Source organism: Ursus americanus, chromosome 10 (assembly GCF_024610735.1).
Source record: "Ursus americanus isolate L20-20 chromosome 10, mUrsAme1.1.p, whole genome shotgun sequence".
NCBI lineage: Eukaryota > Metazoa > Chordata > Mammalia > Carnivora > Ursidae > Ursus > Ursus americanus.
The window spans coordinates 8,835,110-8,858,526 of record NC_142136.1 but is presented as its reverse complement, the minus strand read 5'-3'; the positions used below and the strand labels follow the sequence as shown (position 1 = coordinate 8,858,526).

The window sequence follows — 23,417 nt, the reverse complement described above, 5'->3', positions numbered from 1 at the left end:
TCAGAAAACAATATATCTTGTTTAAGCTTGCCATTAAACACGGTTTCCTTTTATAATGATGAACAAGGAACATTGCTGTCGTGTTGTCTGTCACTGTAGTTAAAAAATAACTTTGGGCAGAGGACATTTAGTTCATGAATGCGTTACCATTGGAAACTTCACACATAGCCTGTGCATTTTGAGAGCTTTGAAAAATCTAAGAATGCTGTAAAATACAGGTATTGCAGATAAGTATATGGTAGCTTAGAAATGGTTAATGAGGTTGCTAGAATAATATGCCACTGTTCTGTAGTTTTGCAGAGACATGAATTCATCTTTCCAATTAAATGTTTGGTTTTCTTTTCTATCATATAACATTGTGGCTTTTTCTTGTTAAAATGTTTGAGCAGCCAAAGGGTCTCCAGGTACCACTGAGTAGGTCGTGTCCTGCACAATTTAAGAGGGTGCTGTTCACCTCGGGTGCAGAACACAGCCTCACAATTGCAGTGCGCTGGCCCCCTGTCGCAAGCTACTGCTTTTCACTTCTTTTGAACGCAAAGTAATACAGGATTTTTATGTGGTAGGTATTCTTATCCTCATTTTATAGGTAAAGAAATTGAGGCTCCGAGGGGATAAGTTGCTTGTGGAAAGTTGATAGCTAGTAAGAGGTAGAACTCAGATCTAGGCGTCTTGGACCGTTTTGTAAGACCGCCATACTTGTGCATTTGCCAGTTCAACTTGCTTCACAGAACATGTAAATTTGTAATTCTCGGCATGTTGGGAGGTTTGACTCTGTGTCTGTTTTTTATGGGTGACTGGTCTATAAATTTTTGGTAGTATCTTTTTCACATGTTGGCATTAGGGCTGTGCCGGTCTCCTAAGGCAGGTTGGGAAGTGATCTCTCCTGTTTTCTGAGGGCTTTTCAGAGGGGTATTAAAAATCTCTAATGGTGATTATGGAGTTGTCTTGATTCCCATTAATTCTGTCAAATTTTAGTGTGTCCATTTTATCTAAGTGGTCGGTTTTGTTGCCATAAAGTTGTTGCCTCTTTATCCTTCTAATACCTACAGGGTCTTCAGTAATAACTCCTCTTTCATTCCTGATACTGGTCATGTATGTTCTCTCTCTCTCTCTCTCTCTCTCTTTTTTTCTGGCCAGGGTGCTATCAGTTTTGTTCATCTTTTCAAATAACCAACTTTTAGCTTTGTTAATTTTCTCAATTGTTTGTTTGCTATTCTGCTGAATTTTGCTTATTATTTTCTTCCTTCTACTTACTTTGGGTTTACTTTGTTCTTCAACTTTTTGATTCAAGACTTCTCCTATGAGCATTTAGTGCTTTAAATTGCTCTCTGAGTTCTGTTTTGGCCACAGCCCACGACTGTTGATACACTTTATTTTTATTATCGTTTAATGTGAAGTATTTTCTAATTTCCCTTGTGATTTCTTCTTTGATATATGCGTTACTGTTTAGAACTGTGCTGCTTCATTTCCAAATTTTATGGGGCTTTTGCTAAATGTTGATTTTGAATTTCATTCCATTGTGGACAGAGCACAATGATCTCAGTCTTTTAGAATGGGCTGAGACTTGTTCTGGAACCCATCATACAGTCCACGTTGGTGAATGTACCATGTGCATTTGGAAAGAATGCCTGCCCGTTCTGTTGTTGTTGGCTGTAGTGTCCTATAAATATTTATTGGGTCAAAGTGTTGGAGAGTGTTGGTCACATCTTCTGTGTTGCTACTTAATTTTTGTCTTGCTCTATCCATTGCTGAAAATGGGGTGTTAAAAATCAACTATGATTGTTCTCTTTTCTGAATTTAATTGTTTATTTTTGCTTCTATGCAATTTGAAACGCTATTATTAGGTGCACACACAATTATGATATTAATTTCCTCTTGTTGCATTGACCTTTTTATCCTTATGAAATGTCCCTCATTATTCCTTGTAATATTTCTTGTTCTGAATGCGACTTTGATGTTAATCTAGCTACAGTGTGCTTTCGACTAGTGTTTGCGTGGTATGTCCTTTTCTATCCATTTATTTTCAACTTGTATCTTTTTATATTTAAAGCCCATCTCTCCTACTGAACCATAAAAAATGATGAGATTTCGCCATTTGGCACAACATGGATGGATTTAGAGGGCATCGTACTAAGTGAAATAAGTCAGACAGGGATAGCCAAATACCATATGATTTCACTTATACGTGGAATCTAAAATCCCAAACTAATGAATAAACAAACAAACAAAAAGAGAATCAGACCTATATATACAGAGAACAAACTGATGGTTGCCTGGGGTGGGGGTGAGGGGACGGGCAACATGGGTCTGAAGGGGAGTGAGAGATACAGTTTCCAGTTATGGAATGAAACCTCACGGGAATAAAAGATACAGCACAGGGAATATAGCCAGAGATTCTGTAATTGTGTTGTATAGGGACAGATGGTAGCTAGTTTTGAGATGAGTATAACATCTAAATTTGTGGTATCACTACGTTGTGCACCCGAAACTAATGTACCATTATGTGTCAACTACACTCCAAAAGGAAAAGACATGATTCGTCTTCATCTTGATGAAAATTTTATAACTGAAAAAAAAAAAATAGAGTACATCTCTTAAAGATCGCTTTTAAGCATATTCAATGAATTACTCGTTTCAGGTATTGTATCTTTTGGTTCTGAAATTTACACTTTTAAGATAGTTTTTGTTTCCTATCTTGGATTTGCTATCTTTTCATTCATTTCTGAAAGGTTGTATCTATCTCATAAATCGTAGTTATAATATCCACTTTAAAATCCTTATCTGCTGGTTTTAAGAGCTGGGTCATCTCAGAGTTGGTCTTATTTTTTTTTTTTTCCTGGAGAAGGTGTCACATTTTTCAGTTTCTTTACATGTTCAGTAATTTGGGGTTGTATCTGAGGTATTGGAAATGTTGTGGTGATTTTGGATTCTGGTGTATTCCTCCAAAGAGTGTTTTATTTTAAGTTTTTCATTTGTTTGTTTTTAATTTTAGCGGCAATGAATTTGGTTTGACTAAAATTGCAAATTTTGTCTCTGGAGGACATTTCAAATATCTGTCCAATTTTTTAAGCCTTAGCTGTGCTGTTTGGGGTCGGCTCTGTGCATGCATGGTTCAAGGATCAGCCTAAGATTTGGGTCAAATATATACATAAAATTTGAGTCTCCCCTTTTCTGGCTGTCTTATTTCTGGGTTGCCCACCCACCTCACTTTCCAGTGACAATGATTACCCAAAACTCTGTCCCATGGTTCCTCAAGTCAAAAAGATGGCAGATATTCTACTTGTATTTGCCATCCTCAGACCTTTCTCTAAAAGACAGTGTGGTGAGTAGAGGTAGGCGTGTATGTATGTATATTTCTTTGGTATTGGGGCTAGATGGGTGTGTTAGGGGTAAGGTGAGGAATGGAAGAAGGAATATGACAATGACAAGGGAAGGTGGGCAAAGGTTCCTGGAGTTGATGAGATGGGGAGACAGAGGGTTTAGGTGTTGATCTGTTATGTTCCCCTCTCAAACTTAGTTTCCACTTTGCCAGAGCTTTCCTCTCTTGAACTGAATGGAATTTTGCCTGTGGGACCGGCTCTTCTTGTGTGGGGATTTCATGAAGGGTGCACATTTGGAACACACACTTATTTAGCCCAGGGGGTCCTGGGAGTAAAGTAGAAGGGGACTGAGGGCAGGCTCAGGTAAGCCTTAGAGGAAGTATGCGGGTCCAGACCACTCTGGGGGCTGCTGGGGTCACAGATTACCATGCTTCATTTGCCTCTAAGATTTTAAGTGGCTGGGAAAACTAGGTAGGGCATTAAAGCATTATTGGGCAATGAAGACATGGGAAAAAACATTGAAAAGTAGTTTTCCCATCTTCTTACTCTCTAAGATCTATTTTATCAGTGAAAAGAAACTTTTCAGAATGAGACTTAACTCATGTTTGCCAGTGGTTTTTCAGCTCTGTAGAAATTTTGTGTTCTCTGTGAAGACTTAAAGAGAAAAGCTTGTTTCTGGATATTGCAGTGTTTGTCATTATGACATCTTTTTTTTTTTTTTAGTTTACTTAAATTCATTTTTTTAATAATAATTTTTTATTATGTTTTGTTAGTCACCATACAGTACATCCCTAGTTTTTGATGGAATGTTCCATGATTCATTGTTTGCGTATAACAGCCAGTGCTCCATGCAATACGTGCCCTCCTTAATACCCATCACCGGCCTATCCCAATCCTCCACCCCCCTCCCCTCTGAAACCCTCAGTTTGTTTCCCAGATGTCATTATGACATCTTACAAAAATCAGAGAAATCCCCTGTGTCACAAGTTCCTGAGTTCCGGTTGGTTTGGGTTTTATTATAGAGCATTTTGAATGAATGAAACAAGCCCTTTTCCATGTCTGTTTTCTAGGCATATATCTATATAATCTATGTTTTATAATTATGCATAACTCATAAAAATAAACATTAGCTTTTATTTGACTTTTATAACTGATTTATTTCATTGAAAATCTAGTAGGTGTGAGAAGTCCTAAGTATTTGCGCATAGCTGTCTGAAATGTTAATGCTATTTCAGTAACATGAAACTTGAATGGTATTTATTAACATGTATTTTAAGGTTTTTATTTAGATTTGTTAGTTAACCTACAGTGTTATATTAGTTTCAGGTGTACAATATAGTGATTCAGTACTTCCATACCTCACCCGGTGCGCACCACAAGTGCCCTCCTTCATCCCCATCACCTAACTCACCCATCCCTTCTGGTGACCATCAGTTTGTTCTCTATCGTTAAGATTTTAATTAAATAATTTTCACTGGAGTAATCCATTAGCATTATTCAGAAATAAAAAGTGTAAAAATTAAACAGTGCAAGGTCTCATTTCATTTTTGTCTTCTTTTTGTCTAGTTTCCAATTCCCCTCCCCCTTAGGTAGCTACTATTATTTGCCTTATGTGTCTTTGGAGAGATTGGTGTGTGTGTGTGTGTGTGTGTGTGCGTGCATTTACCCGTAAGTGCATGTGTGTGTGCGTGCGCGCACACACACACACACACACACACACACACAGAGAAAGGAGACTTTGTTTTCCATTCCAGTTTCTGGTGCTAAAGTTGCATTTTAATAATGTACGTGTGCTCATCATTCTTAATTCATTTTGTGGCCTCTGCAAGGCCTGCAGCTATTTTTAAATGTCACATCATTGCGTTATTGGATCTAGTGCTTTTACTTTCCTAACCGAGTTGCATTAATGTGCTTTTATTGTTTTGTAGAAAGGATTCATTTTTGGAAAGTGGCCTTGTTAAATATTTTACTGTTGGTAATTTGATTTTCTAAATCAAAGATTTTGTGATTGAGTCTTTTACTAGCTAAGCAACTAGATCAGGAATTGGAATATGAGAATCTGATATGAACTAACACTCATGGTTGCTTAAACTTGTTTTTATTCTCTCTCTTTAAGCCAGGGGAGTATTCTTGAAGATACATGTATTCTTCAATATGTTTGCAAGTATTTTGAGAACTAGTGGCATAATTAGTTGTATTGCCATGGTAGTTTGTTTCATCTTGAGCATTTTGCTTATTTTGTATTCTTGTGTTCTAGGCAATGTAAAGAAGCAAATTTCCAAGAAAAAAACTTCAGATAAAAAAGGAAGACATCAAAGGGAGTGGCCTCAGTATTCCCCTCTTGAAGATATTAAGCAGCGGAAAGTATTAGATCTCAGAAGATGGTAATCTCTTAAAATTGACTTTTTTCCTTAATCACACAATACCATTGTCGTACTGAATAAAATTAACAGTATTTCCATAGTATCTGATTGCCAGGCTAAATTTAGATTTCCCAGATTTTTCTGAAGTGTCTTCACGCTTGGTTGTTCATAGTGGGACCCAACCATGAGCCACACCTTGCGTTTGCTTGTTGTGGCCTATATGCCTCTCTTAATCTAGAACAGTCTTTACCTCACTTCTCTCACCGTTTTTTTTCTTTTGTTTTGTTTTTTTAATTCTAGGAGATTGACTTCTTAAAGAGACTTGGCCAGATATCTTGTAGAGGGTAGTACCTTTTGGATTTGTCTAATTTTTTCCTTTGCTAGTTGTCTAAATTATTTCTATAACCTCACTATTTCCTGAAAGCTGGAAATTAGACATAAAGACTTGGTTTAGATTCTGGTTGAACATTTTAGGCAAGAATACTGCCTAACCGTGCTCCCGTGTCCTCTGTATCGCATCACATCAGAAGGTACATAGCGTCTGGTCATCCAGTATTAGATTTTAAGTGATCACTGGATTTCGGTGGTGACAGCCTAGCCCACATTGCCAAGGTTTTTTGTTCCCCTTCTGCAACCATCATGTAATCAGTGGCATCAGGCTAATATCCTGTCTCCATCAACTTTTCGCCTGCTGGTTTTAGCCAAACCTATTGATAATTGTTGTCTGAATCCTTGTTGGCTATCATTTCTTCTCCTTTTATTAGGCGATATTGTTCTAATAAGAAGAAATTTCACTCATCAGCTGGGGCTGTTTGGTTTCCTTAGAATACAGTTCTTATTCTAAAGAAAAAAATGTTTAATTAATGACAGCTTTTAAATATTACTAGTCTACGATTTGAGGTTTTAGAAATTATTTGTATGATGCTTAAAAAATGTTCGATTTTATCACTTATTTATTTATTTATTTATTTATTTTTAAAGATTTTATTTATTTATTCGACAGAGAGACAGCCAGCGAGAGAGGGAACACAAGCAGGGGGTGTGGGAGAGGAAGAAGCAGGCTCCCAGCGGAGGAGCCTGATGTGGGGCTCGATCCCAGAATGCCGGGATCATGCCCTGAGCCGAAGGCAGACGCTTAACCGCTGTGCCACCCAGGCGCCCCTAGATTTTATCACTTATTTAATAAAGATTGGACCCTTTACTATGGATTGAGAATATAGAGATGCATAAAACATGGTCTTTGTTTTCTCAAGGTTTAAAACCTAGGTGAGAAATGGGAACTAAGCAGAAAAATATAAAATATCTCAGGCAAGCTGTCAGATGATGGGTATGAATAAACTGCCAACATGAGAGGAGGTAATGAGGAGCTCAGTGTTATGAGAGGCTTCCCTGAGGAGCTAGGTCTTAAGAGAAGAAATCCGAGGGGATGGAGGGTCCAGAGGTCTTTGAATGGGTGGTAGGAGAGTGTCTTGCTTGTTGGTAATGAAGATTAGACAAGCTTGTCTGGAGGGAAGCTCAGAGAAGCTAAGAAACTTGCCCAACAGCACATGCTGAGTAAGTAGATTTTGTATTGAAACTGAAGAGAGCCAGACTCCAAAGTTTGTATTCTTTCTTTGTAACACCTGTCGTGATCTGTAGCTTGGATACAAGGCTAGGGATTCAGCTTTTTTTTTCTTCTGACGTAGAAAGAAGTCATTGATGATTTCTTAACAAAAGAGTATTTTACAAAGATAAACTGATAGTAATAAGTATATTGTGTTGGAGAAAGACCCTAGAATCAAAAACAGTGATGTTAGTTTGGAGAAAGGCTTTGCCCATTTTTGCTTCTAATCCCTTGGATTTAAGATATGTTTTAACAACAAATTTGGATAATTGTATTTTAATAGTATAACAGGTGAAGCTATAAAGGCCTGGATGAAGAAAGATAGACGGGAGAAATAACCTGAGGGGAAAAATTACCAGGATGACAAGTTCATTTCCCACTGAGAATATTACAAGATTAGGGCTGGAGTGGAAACACCCATAAGAAATAGTAGAAAGTCAGTTAAAGTTGTAGGCTGGTCACGAGCAAGACCTGTAAAACAAGTTTGGATTGATGAAGAAATAGGGACAATCTGAAGGGTGCCTAGGGTTGACTTAAGGCTTTGTGAAGAGGTGTTTAAGATGGAAGGGAGAGATTTAAATATGACAGAATAAGGTCTTTTTACTCCATTCCTTCTCTCTGTCGGGGAGGTAGATCTCCCCTGCCCTTCAAGGTTCTTCTAGCTGGACTTAGAATCAAATTGACATGAGACAGATTAACAGGAGAAAATAAAATTTGATAACGTGCATTTAGGGAATCCACAAAGACATGGAAGTTCCAAAGACAATGAGGTAACATGAAGCTTATGTGAGCTAGGGAGAGGGATAGGAGTCTGAGGATACAAAGGGGAGGAAGGCCATTAGCAGGAAGGTGAAAGGAGATGTTTTGAAAAACAAAGTTTGCCCCATTATGCAGATAAGTTTCTTAGGTAAAGCGGAGTCTCTGTCAGTAGCTCTCTTCCTGGTAAAGCAGGCAGTTGAGGGGGAGGTAAAGAGCTTTTTTCGAATCTGCTGGGTTTGGATTGCTTTTAACTCAAAATAATATTCATGCCAAAGTGGCCCATCTTGGGGTGGCCTGCCCTTGGCCCCTACACCTCAAACCCATGGAAATAATAAGAAGAAAATTTTAAAAAATAGGGAAAAACCATCTTCCCTCAAACAAAGAAATAGCAACATCCCTAAACCATAGGTTTTAATTCAAGCTTCTCAAATCCTGTGCATCTGGACCAAGAGAGAGAGGACACTAAGGGCTGCACAGACTACTGTGGGCCTCAGACAGCACAGTTCCTAATGTTTGTGTGCAGTCCTGAAACCATCTGGTGACCCTTTGGTTAGATCCAGGGGTGTGAGCAGCTGCATCGGTGGAGAAACATTGGAGTCCTTGGTGGACATCCAGTCCAGCACTACAGAAATGCAGGTAGGGGCTGTGGAAGGAGACCTCCTTGCTGAGCTGATTGCCACTCCGTTATCTTACCCCCTCATTTCCAGCCAAGGACAGTGCCTCTAGTGAATTGCTGGGAATGGAGTGATGGCAAGAGTGGAACAGAGGCCACACATTTCCTGATTTCAAAACATTACAGAGCTACGTAATCAAAACAGTGTGGTCCTGGCATAAAGACAGATATGTAGACAAATGGGTCAAAATAGAAAGTCCAGAAATAAACACTCATGCAAATGGGCAAACAGTCTTCAGTAAGGGTGCCAAGACCACAGAATAGAGGAAAGACAGTGTCTTCAGCAAATGGTGCTGGGAAAAGTGGATATCCACCTGCAAAAGAATGAACTTGACCCTTACTTTTCACCATACACAAAAATGAACTCAAGATAGATTAAAGACATAAGTGCAAAGATCTAAAACTATAAAACTCCTAGAGAAAACATAGGGGGAAATTTCATGACATTGGATTTGACAACGGTATCTGAGATATGACACCGAAAGCGCAGGTAATAAAAGCAAAAATAGACAAATGGAATTATGCCAAGCCTTAAAACTTCTGTGCATCAAAGGAAACAGTCAATGCAATGAAAAGGCTTCCTATAGAATGGGAGAAATATTTGCAGATCATATATCTGATAAGGGGCTAATATCCAGAATATGTAAAAACTCCTACAATTCAACAACAACAAAAATATCAAAGAACCTGATTAAAAAATGGGCAAAGGCTTGATTTGACATTTCTCCAAAGAATATGCAAATGGCCAACAAGCATACAAAAAGATGTTCAATATCATTAATCATCAGAGAAATACAGATCAAAATTGCAATGTGTTATTACCTCATACCCATTAGGATGGCCACTATCAAAAATGCAGAAAATAATAATTATTGGCAATGATGTGGAGAAATTGGAGCTTTCGTGTGCTGTTGGTAGGAATATAAAATTATAAAATGCTACAGCCCCTATGGAAAAGTATGGAAGTTTCTCAAAGAGTTAAAAATAGAATGTATGTTATGAGCCGAATGTTTGTGTCTCCCCACAATTCATACATTGAAATCCTAACCCCCAAGGTGATGGTATTAGGAGGTGGGGCCTTTGGAAAGTAATTAGGTCATGAGAGTGGAGCCCCCGCGAATGGGATTAGTGCCCTCTAAGAAGAGACAGGAAGAGGGAGCTTGCTTCCTCCTCTCTGTCTCTGCTCCATGATGTGAGGATACAACGAGAGGATGGTCATATGCTAAACAGGAGGCAGTTTCTCACCAGACACTGGATTTGGTGGCACCTCGATCTTGGACTTCTCAGCCTCCAAAACTGTGAGAAATAAGTGTTGTTGAGGCTACCAGGTCTGTCGTAATTTGTTATAGCTGCCTGCGCTAAGGCACGGTATGATCCAGTAATCCCAATTCTGGGTATATACCCAGAAGAATTGAAAGCAGGATCCTGAAGAGATATTTGCATACTATGTTCATTGCAGCATTATTCACAACAGCTGAGAGGGGAAGCAGCCCAAGTGCTCATCGATAAAGGAATAAAGAAAATGTGCTGTATACCTACAATGGAATGTTATTCAGCCTTAAAATAGAAGGAATTCTGACACATGCTACAACATAGATGAACACTGAGGACATTATGCTAAATGAAGTAAGCCAGACACAATAGACCAATAATGTGTGATTCACTTTAAAAGGTACTTAAGAGTCGTCAAAGTCATAAAGACAGAATGTAGAATGATGGTTGCCAGTGACAGAAAGATCAGTACTGTAGATTCCATTTTTATGAAGTGTAAAGTAGTCAAACTCATAAAAATGGAAAGTAGAACAGTGGTTGTCAGAGGCTGCGAGGAGGGGATAAAGGGTGTTGTCCAGTGGGTGTAGAGTTTCAATCTTGAAAGATGAAAAAGTTCTAGAGATCTCTTCCACAACAATATGAATATAGCTAACATTACTCAGCTGTACCCTGAAAAGTGGTTGAGATGGTAAATTTTATATTGTGTTTCTACCAAAATTATAAAAAAAAAACAAAAATGGGGGGCAGATTTGATGATGGGGAGTCGAAGACAGCAGACAACTCTTCAGTGATAATGGGCTCTATTCAAGGATGAGTAAAAATCATAGCGAAAGCAACTTGATATATGTATATAAAAGTTGCAAAAAACAGGGACAGCTGCGGAAGGCATATACATCTTTGGGAGAGTTAGTCTAGGAAGTAAAGTTAAAATTCAGAATAAGCCCTTTATATCAAAAAAGTTGTTATTTACACAATTTCTCAAAATGAAGTCAAAGAAGAGATTATATGACAACAGAAGGAAATAATTGACATGCCCTTGGAAAGAAGTGGAGGGAAAAAGAAAAAAAGTCATCGTAGAGGTGAAAACCACATTAGGAGCAAGGAAAAAAAACCCAACCCAGTGAAAAACATAATGAAGTCAGTGGTGAGCCAGTGTGAGGAAATCGCACAAAACTCACATGGAAAAGAACAAAGACATAAAAATGATTAAAGAACAGATAAGTATTGGGGCGCCTGGCTGGCTCAGTCAATGGAGTGTGTGACTCTTGATCTTGGGGTTGTGAGTTTGAGTCCCACAATGGGTGTAGAGATTACTTTAAAATCTTAAAAAAAAAAAAAAAAAAAAAAGAACAGCTAAGTAAGGATAACAGACAGAGGCTCCTAATAGCATCAACTGGTATTCTCGAGGAAGAGATCAGAACAAATAGAACAAAAAAATAATTTGAAGACACAACTGGAAGGAATGTTCCCAAAATAAGGAAAGGCTAGAGTCTGCAGATTTGAAAGGGCAAATTGTGTCCCAGGAAAGGAAAATCGATACAGATTGATGAGCACCAAGGCATGTTCTAGCGGGGTTACTGAAGTTCAAGGAGTACTGGGCGCCCCGGTGCAAAACCAGTTGTACGAGGGGAAATTATCCCTTTGGTCTCGGTCTTCACCATGGCAGCACTGGCTGCCAAGCTACAGTGGAGTCATGTTTCTCAGGAGAGAAAAAGTCACCCAAATGTCACATTCACATTGTCATTCGAGTGGGGAAGCAAGACTCCCAATCATGTGAGAATTCAGTGACTATAACACTCATGGCTCTTAGCCTTCAACAAGGAATGTAAACCACCCAAGATACTGGAGGGGACAAGAGGAAGGGAAAGCAGTAGGAAACGAGTCATGTTGACTGCTAAGTCCATCTGTAGGAAATATAGTTGCAGAACAGAACGTTGGTGGGAACTATGAATACCTGAGCACTTACGGAAGTTAGCTTTGAGTTCCAAATGAGAGCTCTGTAATGCCAACGCTTTCTCAAGCCAGGATCATTTCTGTGGGTAGGAGTTCTTTTTTAAACAGCCTTGCAAATAGATATAAACAAAATCATTCATAATATGTTCCCTGGTTTTTTCTTTTGTGGATGTAAACCAGTTTGTAGTCTTTGGTGGAGGATGATGAGTATATGAGTTTCCCAGGGCTACTAGAACAAAGTGCCGTCAACTGGGTAGATTAAAACAACAGAAACTGTCTCATAGTTCTGGAGGTTGGAAGTCTGCAGTCAAGGCTCTGGCAAGGCCAGGTTCCCTTTGAAATGCATGGGGTAGAATTTTTTGCGTCATCCTATCTCCCAGTGCTTTGTTGGCAGTTCTTGGCATCCCTAGGCTTGCTGCTGCGACACTTTGGCCTCTGTTTGCGTTCCCCCGCCCACCCATGTGTCTGGGACGTCGCTTGGCAGGCATTCTCCTCTCTGTGTGTCCTTTCTCTCTTTTTATAAGGACACCAGTCATCTTGGATTAAGGGCCCACCCCTACTCCAGTGTGACCTCATCTTAACTTGATTCCATCTGCAAAGACCCTGTTTCCAAATAAGGTTGTATTCATAGGTACCTGTAGTTAGGACTTCAACATTTTTTTAAGGGAGATGTAGTTCAATCCATAATAATTCATGTATTATGTGGCTACATAATAACCATATAGTTAAGTGACCAGAAGTTAAATTAAGTGACCATATAGTTAAGATAATCATCTTTTGTATCTTTGTCTTAAAGGTCTTAGTTCAGCCTGTAGACACAAGGATCGCTGATTTGTATATGCACTATTAGGCATATTATATGTACCTATACAAATATACATACGTGTATCTGTAATTTTTCTTTTTGTAATTAATTTTAAGGTAAGACTAAAACTGTGTTTAGTGTTAAGGCTTATTTCTCCTTTTTGTTTTGGCCACTGTTAGCATCTTTATTAGAAAGCAGTTGGGAGGTGCACCTGGCTGGCTCAGTCCATAGAGTGTGTGACTCTTCATCTCGGGGTTGTGGGTTTGGGCCCCACGGTGGGTGTAGAGATTCCTTATAAAAAAAAAAAAAATCAAAAAAAAAAAGAAAGCAGTTGGGAAGAGGTAATTTGAAAGCCAATACTGTTTCTTTGTTTCTTTTTTTTTTTTTCTGATTTAATAGTCTGCTTATTTTTCTCCTCTGTTCACATTAGCTGCAGTCACTTCTCTTGACACGTGACAATTTGGAAAATTGTCTGGATTACTCAGTGCAACGAAATTGTGCTATGGAAGGATTCTGTGTTACGCTTTAAAATTCTCTGGGACAATGAAATCATTGCTTCTCACCCAGGGGTTTTAGTTGGACATAGTGGTGATAAATGGATGTTTTTCAGTCTGAGTTAAGAATCTGAAAAATTGATACCTGGGGACACTGCTTTGTTTCTCCACTATTTTTGAAGTTGCAGATAATCATGTAAGCAGCTGAATTAGGAGCTTACACTGAGATTTTAGTAGTTGGTGTCTACGTTTAGAAATCATTATTTTTTTTTCCGTTGGTTTAGATAACATCTACTTTAACTAGTGGTTAGTTAAACTTAGCTAACTTTATTAAACTGGATGGTTTATTGTTATGCCTTTATGATACATTTAATAAATATAAAAATATTTTAAGTGAGTAAAGATTTTACATTGGCTTAGATGAGTGAAGTTTTCATTACGCTAAACATTTAGTTGCCATGAGTATTATATTTCTATATGTATATTTTGTGTTCATTCAAGTGAAGAAAACAGTCTTTTGTTTTCTCAGGTACTGCATAAGCCGACCACAATATAAGACTTCTTGTGGTATCTCCTCATTAATTTCGTGTTGGAATTTTTTATATAGCACAATGGGAGCTGGAAGGTAAGTATGTTAATTTATTGGTATCCTTAAATTCCAAATTCAGAAGTTATTTGGTATTGCTTTTCTGTAATCGAAGATTTTTAAGAATAAGTTTTTCATAAATTGAGAAAAATATTGCTATATTTTATTAAAAGCCTTTAGCTAAAAATAATAAGCATGCATTATTTATGACAAAATAAATATTAAAAATATAGTTGATCTTTGAACAACACAGGGGTTAGGGCAGTCTAAAATCCACATATAACTTTTGACTCCCCCAAAACTTAATGACTCATGGCATACTATTGGCCACAAGCCTTAGCAATAACATAAACAGTAGATGAACACATATCTTGTGTGCTGTATGTATTATATACTGAATTCTTACAATAAAGTAAGCTAGAGAAAATGTTGTTAAGAATATCATAAGGAAGAGGGGCGCCTGGGTGGCTCAGTCGTTAAGCATCTGCCTTCAGCTCGGGGCCTGATCCCAGGGTTCTGGGATTGAGCCCCGCATAGGGCTCCCTGCTCTGCTGGAAGCCTGCTTCTTCCTTGCCCACTCCCCCTGCTTGTGTTCCCTCTCTCGCTGGCTGTCTCTCTGTCAAATGAATAAATAAAATCTTAAAAAAAAAAAGAATATCATAAGGAAGAGAAATGCATTTAAAGTACTGCATTGTATTTATATAAAAAATCTGCATATAAGTGTATCCATGGGGTTTAAACCCATGTTGTTCAAGGGTCAACTGTATTACTAAAATTGTTTGCAAATCAGATGGACATCTGGACATTGAGACAGGTTATATTTGCATATGATTGGAATTGTAAAATGAAAGACATTGTTTCTTTTGTAGTCTTCCACCCATTACCCAAGAAGAAGCTTTACATATTTTGGGCTTTCAACCCCCCTTTGAAGATATTAGGTTCGGCCCTTTCACTGGAAATACAACGCTTATGAGGTATGAAGTCCTCGCTTAGAGACAATACCTTATTTTTAGTTCCTCACAGTAACAATGCTGTAGATATGTATTGATAGTAAAACCATGTTTCCAGCTGCTGGGCGCCAACCTCTGGTAGATATGCCAAACTTGGTGCTGCCCGGATTTCTCTGGAATTGGAATAGTGCCGTCTGTGCTATGGGACTGTTACTATGAGCAAATTCTCTTGTCATTTTCAGATGGTTTAGACAAATTAATGACCACTTCCATGTAAAAGGATGTTCGTATGTTCTGTATAAGCCTCATGGGAAGAATAAAACAGCTGGAGAAACTGGTAAGTAAGCATATAGAAGAATTTTACACACACACACACACACACACACACACACACACACACACACACTTCAGGATCCGTCTCAACGATTGGCTAATTTGGTTCATGGGGCATTATGCAAACCCTAAACACAGTCTGTTACTTTTATATGTCTTTATCCAGGGGGGAAATCATAATAGAAATCCTTAGGTACTTTTCTTTACATGGGTGAATATTTTTAGCTCTTCTCATCTTTGTATGTAGAACTTTTAGAATTTTAGAGTATGTCCTAAACACTGCTTTAATGCGTTGCTTGTATTGTTTGGGCCTGTGGTGTGTGTGTGTGTGCATGTGTGTGTGTGTGTGTGTGTGTGTGTGTGCACATATGTGTGCACGGATGTGCACTAGTAAAACTTTCAGGAAGCAACATGGAATTTGCAGTTCCTCTTCCTAAAAGCGAATGCCAGGATTTTAGAATATTTGATGTTAGGCCTGCATAGTAACATCTAACAAGAGGACGATGGACTTTGAAAGTGACGAAGTTCTATTACAGAATAGTCTTGGCTATAACAGAGAGTAATGGAATTGATTTTCAGGATGGTTTTAGTCATATTTGACAATTTTCATCTTTCACATTTCATCATAGCCTTTTGACTTAACTAAGTAGGAAATTATAATATAGTCAAAGAAAAAATTATTCTGACACTTGTTAAAATAGTAAGGAAGGCTTTATTCAAGACTGTTGTAATGGATTATTACCATGGGGGCAGAGATGGGAATCAACCCCAAGTACAACAAAGACTGCTGGGAATTTATAGCCAATTAGCAAAGTGATAAAGGTCAGTGAATGGGAGGTTACTATAAGGGGACATGAAGGGTTAGAACTGGTCTAAGAGGATTCTTATGGTAGGCAGGCCAAGGGCCTGTTACAGGCTTAGACATTGAGAGTGGGACATGAGGAAACTGATCAGATATTAAGGGTGAGAGAGTCTCTCCAAACTGGCTTAGCAGGATTCTTGCTACTGGACTAGTCAAGGATGGACACAGAAGCCTGAGGTGGAGGCCTAGTAGAGAAGAGGGCTCCGAGGAACCTAACCAGTCTGGTTAAAGAGAGAGAGTACCTGGTTTACGAAGGTGAAGGACTGAACAGAGAGTAGGTTATATTCTGTTGACCTGTAGCAGGAATATCAAGTTAGCTATGAGTCAGGCACACTTGGAGTTGACATGTTGGTTTCTACACATACTGGTTCTGTGACCTTAAACAAGGCATTTAAGATGACTTACTGAGTCCAGTGTAGGCCTTTGTCTTTCCATATTTGTAGCCATCCCATAGGGTCACCATGAAGTTAAAAAGAGACACATTTGTAATGTACCTAGCCCCTTGTGTGACACAGGGTAAGGACTCAGTAAATGTTAACCTTTATTCTTACTCCCTGGATTCTGTGCATTTGCAGAGAGCCTGTCCCTGTGGAAAAGCAGCTTTAAATGAATGGCGTGCTTTTCTTTTTCTTTTTCTGTTTTTTTTTTTTTTCCTGTTTCTAGTGAAACTGTCAACACACCTCCCTCTGGAATTGGTCAGACAATTAAAAACTAAGAAAGGATATACTTTCCAGGTTGCTAATTTTCTCTTCCAATGTGTCTAGTTTGCTTTTTTTTTTAGTTGTCCATTGAATTTCAATTTAAAAAAAATTCAATCATGTTTTTCATTCCAGAAATATCTAGTTCTTTTTCAAATCTGCTTAAAAATGTTTGTTTTAATTGACGTATAGTTGGCATATAACATGATATTAATTTCAGCTAGATAACATGATACTGATTTGCTATTTGTGTATGTTTCCAAATGACCACCACATGGGGTAGCTTGCTTCTGTCACCACACGTAGTCACTGATTTCTTTTCTCGTGATGGGGACTTTCAAGCTTTATTTTCTTTACAACTTTCAAGTATACAATACAGCATCGTTAACCATAGTGTCCATGCTGTACATTACATCCCCAATTCTGACTTAATTAATTAATTAATTAATTTATCTGTCAGATTGAGAGACAGAGCACAAGTAGGGGGAGTGGCAGGCAGAGGGAGAAGCAGGCTCCCTGCTGAGCAAGGAGCTGGAGGTGGGACTCAGTCCCAGAACCCCAGGATCATGACTGGAACCGAAGGCAGACGCTTAACCGACTGAGCCCCCCCGATGTCCCTTGACTTATTTTATAACTGGAAGTTTGTACCTTTAACCACCTTCACACATTTCACCCTCCCCAGTTTATTTTTGAAAGTCTCCTGTTTCTTATATTTTCAAGCCCCCTTTATTTTTTTTCAAATACATTAAATCTTTTTTTCCCTGTATTTGGTCTAATACCTAAAATTTGTTGGGACGCCCGGGTGGCTCAGTGGGTTGAGTCTGCCTTTGGCTTGGGTCATGATCTCAGGGTCCTGGAATTGAGTCCTGCATTGGGCTCCCTGCTCAGCCGGGGCCTGCTTCTCCCTCTGCCCTTCCCCCTGCTCATGCTCTCTCTCTCTCAAATAAATAAATAAAATCTTTAAAAAAAATGGTCTGATTCTACTTTCTCGTTTCTTTTAGATTTCCCTTGAGATGTTGTGTTTCCTTGTGTGTTTAATTTTCCAAAGTTGTCATCTGTTTAGTTGGACCTACTTCTGTGGCAGGGCTTTGGGGCCTGGTTTGAATTTAAGAATCAGGAGAGAAGATTTGCATTTAGTTTTGCCCATTTCCTGGAGAACTGGGACCATTTTTATTTAAATTCTCTAATTCAGGATTTTTGTTTTGACTACACAGGTGGCATCATTTCGAACTGGTTTATGACTTTGAATTCTTAGAGGAAATCTTGGCTGCACTATCAATCCAAAATTTCCACAGGCACATTTCTATGGTCTCTGTTCTGTGTGGTCGGTTTATTTCTGGTTCCCCTTCACACTGCCTCATGTTTTTAGCTTTGCATGGGTTCTCTCCTCTTGTCCTCTTGCAAGGGAAGGCAAAACCTTACCTCTGCCCATCTTAGGTTTTCAGCTGGGACCCGTAACAGAAAGACAGATGGACAAGTTTATTAACATGTATGGCACACTTCAGGTGGGAGAATCCTCAATGAAAAGTAAGTCAGCGTAGTGGCTTAGAACGGCTTACTTGATGCGGTCCATATATACAACGGAATACTACTCAGCCATCAGAAAGAACGATTACCCAACGTTTGCAGCAACATGGACTGGACTGGAGGAGATAATGCTAAGTGAAATAAGTCAAGCAAAGAAAGACAATTATCATATGGTTTCACTCATTTATGGATCATAAGAAATAGCAGGAAGATCGGTAGGAGAAGGAAGGGAAGAATGAAGGGGGGTAATCAGAAGGGGGAATGAACCATGAGAGACTATGGACTCTGGGAAACAAACTGAGGGTTTCAGAGGGGAGGGGCGTGGGGGACTGGACTAGGCTGGTGATGGGTAGTAAGGAGAGCACATATTGCATGGTGCACTGGGCGTTACACGCAAGTAATGAATCATGGAACACTACATCAAAAACTAAGGATGGTGACTAACATAACATAATATAAAATTATTAAAAAAAAAAAGAACGGCTTACTTAGCATCTACAACAAAGAGCAATACATTTGTAGAGAAGTGACAGGACAGAGGGAGGCTATTTTTGGAGCCCAGGGCGTCCCAGGGAAGGTACTTATAAGGGAGGGAACTAATGGAGTAAGGTTTGTTTGCAGATTCGTCTGGTGGCATCCCTGGGCTGAGAGTCTGTCTCCAGTAAAGGGAGAATTTACGTCCTGCCTTAAGGTAGGGAAGGGGAGGGTTGAGAGAGCTTTTCCTGCATTTGCGGCTTCTTAATTGCCTTCAGCTCAAAATAATTTTTGTGTCAAAGAGGCATATTTTGGGTGACAGGCCTATTTTTGTTTTCTTCCCTCTCCATTCTGGGCACCCCCAGCCTTGTTTCCTGCATACCTCCTGCAGCCATCCGAGTAGAACCTTACCTTTTATGGGGTTTAGCAGAAACCCTCAGGACAAAGGCCTTCGTAGGACCTCTACTTTTATTTCTTTTTTAGTCTCCGGAAATTCTTCAGTTACGTATTTTAACAGATCTTTTTAATATTTTATCCAGTACTTTTGTTATGTCGTTGGCAGGGTTATTCAGGGTCTCTGTATCCCAAGGAAGAAAAACGGACGCATCAGTTTAAAAACTTTATGTTTTATGTATTTGTGTTTATTTTCATGTTTGTGTTCTGTTGTATGAAACAGTCCTACACTTTAGACAACATGAATATTACCTGATTTCCGTGATTAACTTGTGTGTTATGATCGACGACTCTTTCTTTTTTTTTTTTTTTTTAAGATTTTATTTATTTATTCCACAGAGATAGAGACAGCCAGCGAGAGAGGGAACACAAGCAGGGGGGGTGGGAGAGGAAGAAGCAGGCTCCCAGCGGGGGAGCCTGATGTGGGGCTCGATCCCAGAACGCCGGGATCACGCCCTGAGCCGAAGGCAGTCGCTTAACCGCTGTGCCACCCAGGAGCCCCATGGATGACTCTTTCTGTAAACCAGGGTTATTTGTAGCTGTGCATATAGGGACTACAGCAAGCACAGTTTAGTTAGCAGTGGTCCTGTTGCAGGGCTTCAGGGTTCTTGTCTCACGCAGTGGAAGAATGAATCTCACGGACATAAAAGGATGAAGTCAAGTGAAAGTTTAGTAAGTGAAGATGAGAGCAGAAAGGAAAGAAAACAACTCTGTAGAGTGAGAGGGGCCCTGAATGGGTTGTCACCGTGGGCTTTTACTGGCAATCTATTGAGAACTGACTGGGAAACTTGTGGCCTTGAGATTCTTCTGCAATCTTGGTTTGTTCCCTTATCTCTCATTCCCCTCTGTCTCAGCGTCTCCACCTGCCGGGAATAGTTCGGGAGCCTAGTCAGGGGCTCCTATCTCTCCTGCCTAGACCTTCACCCCTTCCCTATTCATGGGACAGGACCTGTGGGCAGAAAGAGCTATACTGGGATTGTGAGGAGTGACTGATTGTATACTTCTTAATGGGGGTTGGGGTAGTGCCAGTCTCCAGGGAATCGGGAAGCAAGGCTTTCAGGACCTTGAGGGGCCAGCGGCTGCCAAGATAAGGTTCCTTTTAAACTTGAAGGCACTAAGGCAGCCACGGGTTCCTTGAGGAAGGTCACGCTCTGTATGTTTCAAGCGTATGTCGGTAGGCTGCAAGCTGTAAGGAGATTTTCATTTAAGTTACATTTCTTTTTCCCGTTTCCCACATCAGTACCAGTTATGGAAATATATGTATATAGAGAGAGTTTTCTGTGTACTGTATCAGATTAGTGGCTCGACTTTCATTTGGTATATTATTTCTGCTTTAATCCTGAATGTTTTATACAGTTCTGGAGCTTTAAAGTCTTTGATCTTTTTTCTTTCTTTCTTTTTTTTTTTTTAAATTAACACTGACAAGTAAGGAGCATCTTTGGTAACCCTGGTGATTCCTTAGTGTACTTTCTACTAATGTTTAATAATTTCTGCCTGTTAGCCCCATCACACATTTCCTAAGAGTGTATGTATATTTGTTCTAGGAAAGAGGCATCTTATGCTTTATTTCTTCAAATTAAAGGAAAATAATATTAATTATGTTGGTTGTAGATTTTTATCCTGGCCAGGTCTGTATTTTCGTTTATGGTGATAGTAGCTTATAACATCAGTCCGTAAACCCAGACGCTCTTCATGACCATGACCGTATTATATATCATATTGACTACTGTCATCTTGCTTATAGGATATTAACTTTTGAGGGTAATTTCATTTATTTTTACATTTTTTAAAGATTACTTATTTATTTATTTGAGAGAGAGAGAGAGAAAGAGAGAGCGCGTGAACTTGCGAGCAGGGGGAGAAGCAGGGGAAGAGGGACAAGCAGACTCCTGCTGAGCATGATTTTGGGACCCTGAGATCATGACCTGAGCTGAAATAGAGTTGGAGGTTTAACTGACTGAGCCACCCCGGTGCCCCGGGTGATTTTATTTAAATGTAAGGGCATTTTGATACGTTTTACTATACATTCCTTCTTCTCAGTTTTTAAGAATTAATTTTATGGTAGTAAAACCATCTTTGAGTGGGAGTTTCGTGTGTGCTAGGCACTGTGCTGACTTCCTGGCTTTAATTCTGTAGCGATCCTATACAGATGTACCGTTCCCCCTTCCCTGATGAGGAAACAGACATGGAAAGTTCAGTAAGCTCAACGGGGTTGCACAGCTCGTGAGTCGTACATTTGGGAGTCAGACCTGGTCTGCCTGATTTCAGATCTCAAACCTAGCCACTTGTTGTTCTGTGAGTCCCAGTGTTGGCTTCTTTTAATGATCCTAGTGCATTTCAGAGCTATTATGTGGTTAATATTTTTTATAATTAACATGCATTATTTTCAGCAACAAAATTATAGACTGATAGAAATGTTACTTAATATTTTCCCCCCAAAATGATCTATCTTTCCTTAGCACAAGGGTTTTGTTTGATTTTCAGATTTTTTAAAAGATTTTATTTATTTATTAGAGAGACAGAGATAACAACAGAGATAGTGAGAGAAAGCGAGAAGCAGGCTCGCTGCTGAGCCTGCAGGGCTCGATCCCAGGACCCCAAGATCATGACCTGAGCCAAAGGCAGATGCTCAACTGACTGAGCCGCTCAGGTGCCCCACATATTTTTCTTGTGAAAAAAAATATCTGCCAGGATGACTGTTGTTGGCATCAGTGTTACTGGAATGTCATTATCCAGTCAGTGGGTTTGGGGCACTTTTTGTGAAAGAAAATGGATAATTTTTAGAAGACCTTTTTAAATTTTATTTTATTTTATTTTTTTAAAAGATTTTACTTATTTGAGAGAGAGACAAAGGGACAGCATGAGCAGGGGGAGAGACAGAGGGAGAGGGAGAGGGACAAGCAGACTCCCTACTGAGTGGCGAGCCCAACGCGGGGCTTGATCTCAGGACCCTGAGATCATGACCAGAGCTGAAGTCAGATGCCTAACCGACTGAGCCACCCAGGCACCAGACCTTGATTTTATTATAAGATTTTCACATTTATTTTCACAAGATTCTGGTCCCAAAGATTTAGAAACATTCTCCAGTTATTACAAAGTATAATAATGATTCTGTTCATCGAAGACCTTATAAAATTTACACTGAACACAGAAGTTTGCTGGAAGCGAGTGAATGAGCAAGGTGTCACGGCACAGTAATCAATGATGTAAGCCAGCACCTCCCCTGTGGGACTCCCACCCTTCTCTGGCGACTGTGCGTGTGACATGTGACCTCTCATACATGCGTGCTCAATCCATAGAATAAATATTAGTAAAGCTTAATTTTTTTTTAGTGTGACAATAAAGAAAAGTAAATGTTTTAATATTTCGTTTCTGTGCCCCAAGGAGTCTTGTGTCCACACTGAGAATCATTAACCTAGAGCAGCGATTGGCAGACCTTCTCTATAAATAATGCCCTAATCGATGGGGAGGATGTCACACATGTGTCTGAGACAATGGAAAAGTACTGTGATACAGTACTTGGGCTGCTGTCCCAAGGGTGCATTACGAGGAGGGCCTCAGGAGACCCAGCCTAGGACTCATGAGTCCTTTACTTGCTTCTCTTATCGCCTACCAATCAGAAGAGGATTTCATCAGAGAAGTTCATGGATTTTTGTTGAATTACTATCAGCAGCATCTAGACAGAGGGGCAGGACCTATGCAGAGAAGGGTCAGTAAAATTCAAGGAAATCAGGGGAATCACCAAGACTCAGAAATTATAATATGAAAGAAAATATGATATCAGAAAGAATATGGTATCAAAGAAAATCTGAGTATAGCAGAAGCATCAGTTATATAAATTTAAGCAAATTCCCAAAGTAGGAAAATGTAGTTACTTATTAATGGAATGTAGGAGAATACTAATGGGGCCCTGGAGGCAGTTGATTTGGGAACCACTGTTCTGGAATAAAAAATCCACTTGAGTCCTTCATGACTTTGTTAACTGAATAATTTGATGTGTAGATTCACCAGTGCCCCTAATAATCTAGGCTGTGTGGCCCTGGGCCATACAGACTTTTTTTACCCGTATGTTCACATTTCCTCCCATATCCGTCACCGAGGAATGGAATAAACTACCATTCACCTATTTCCCCTGCCCCAATCCCCTTTTCTTGGTAGGGGGAGCAGAGTTGCTGCCATTTCTTCAGATGCATTTTAATAATATATTTTCCCAGTTTTCTTTCTGTTTTCATTTTCCCTATTACAATACTTGACTCCTGACTTTGTCTTTTTCTATGTGTATTTCCTGAAGG

General features: G+C 39.4%; 1 protein-coding gene across 12 annotated transcripts in view; it reads left to right on the top strand.

Annotated features, from left to right (window-relative positions):
- BIVM (basic, immunoglobulin-like variable motif containing) overlaps positions 1-23,417 on the top strand; it is a 41,886-nt gene that overhangs the window by 6,817 nt on the left and 11,652 nt on the right. For all 12 annotated transcript variants that reach the window (XR_015725890.1, XR_015725889.1, XM_087864992.1 and 9 more), the window contains 4 exons: positions 5,578-5,704; positions 13,772-13,867; positions 14,698-14,802; positions 15,021-15,115. Coding sequence is in view for 10 of the 12 variants with exons in the window: in XM_087864992.1 (XP_087721118.1) it covers positions 5,578-5,704; positions 13,772-13,867; positions 14,698-14,802; positions 15,021-15,115 (423 nt within the window). In the remaining 2 variants the exon portion in view is untranslated. The remainder of the gene's footprint in view (positions 1-5,577; positions 5,705-13,771; positions 13,868-14,697; positions 14,803-15,020; positions 15,116-23,417) is intronic.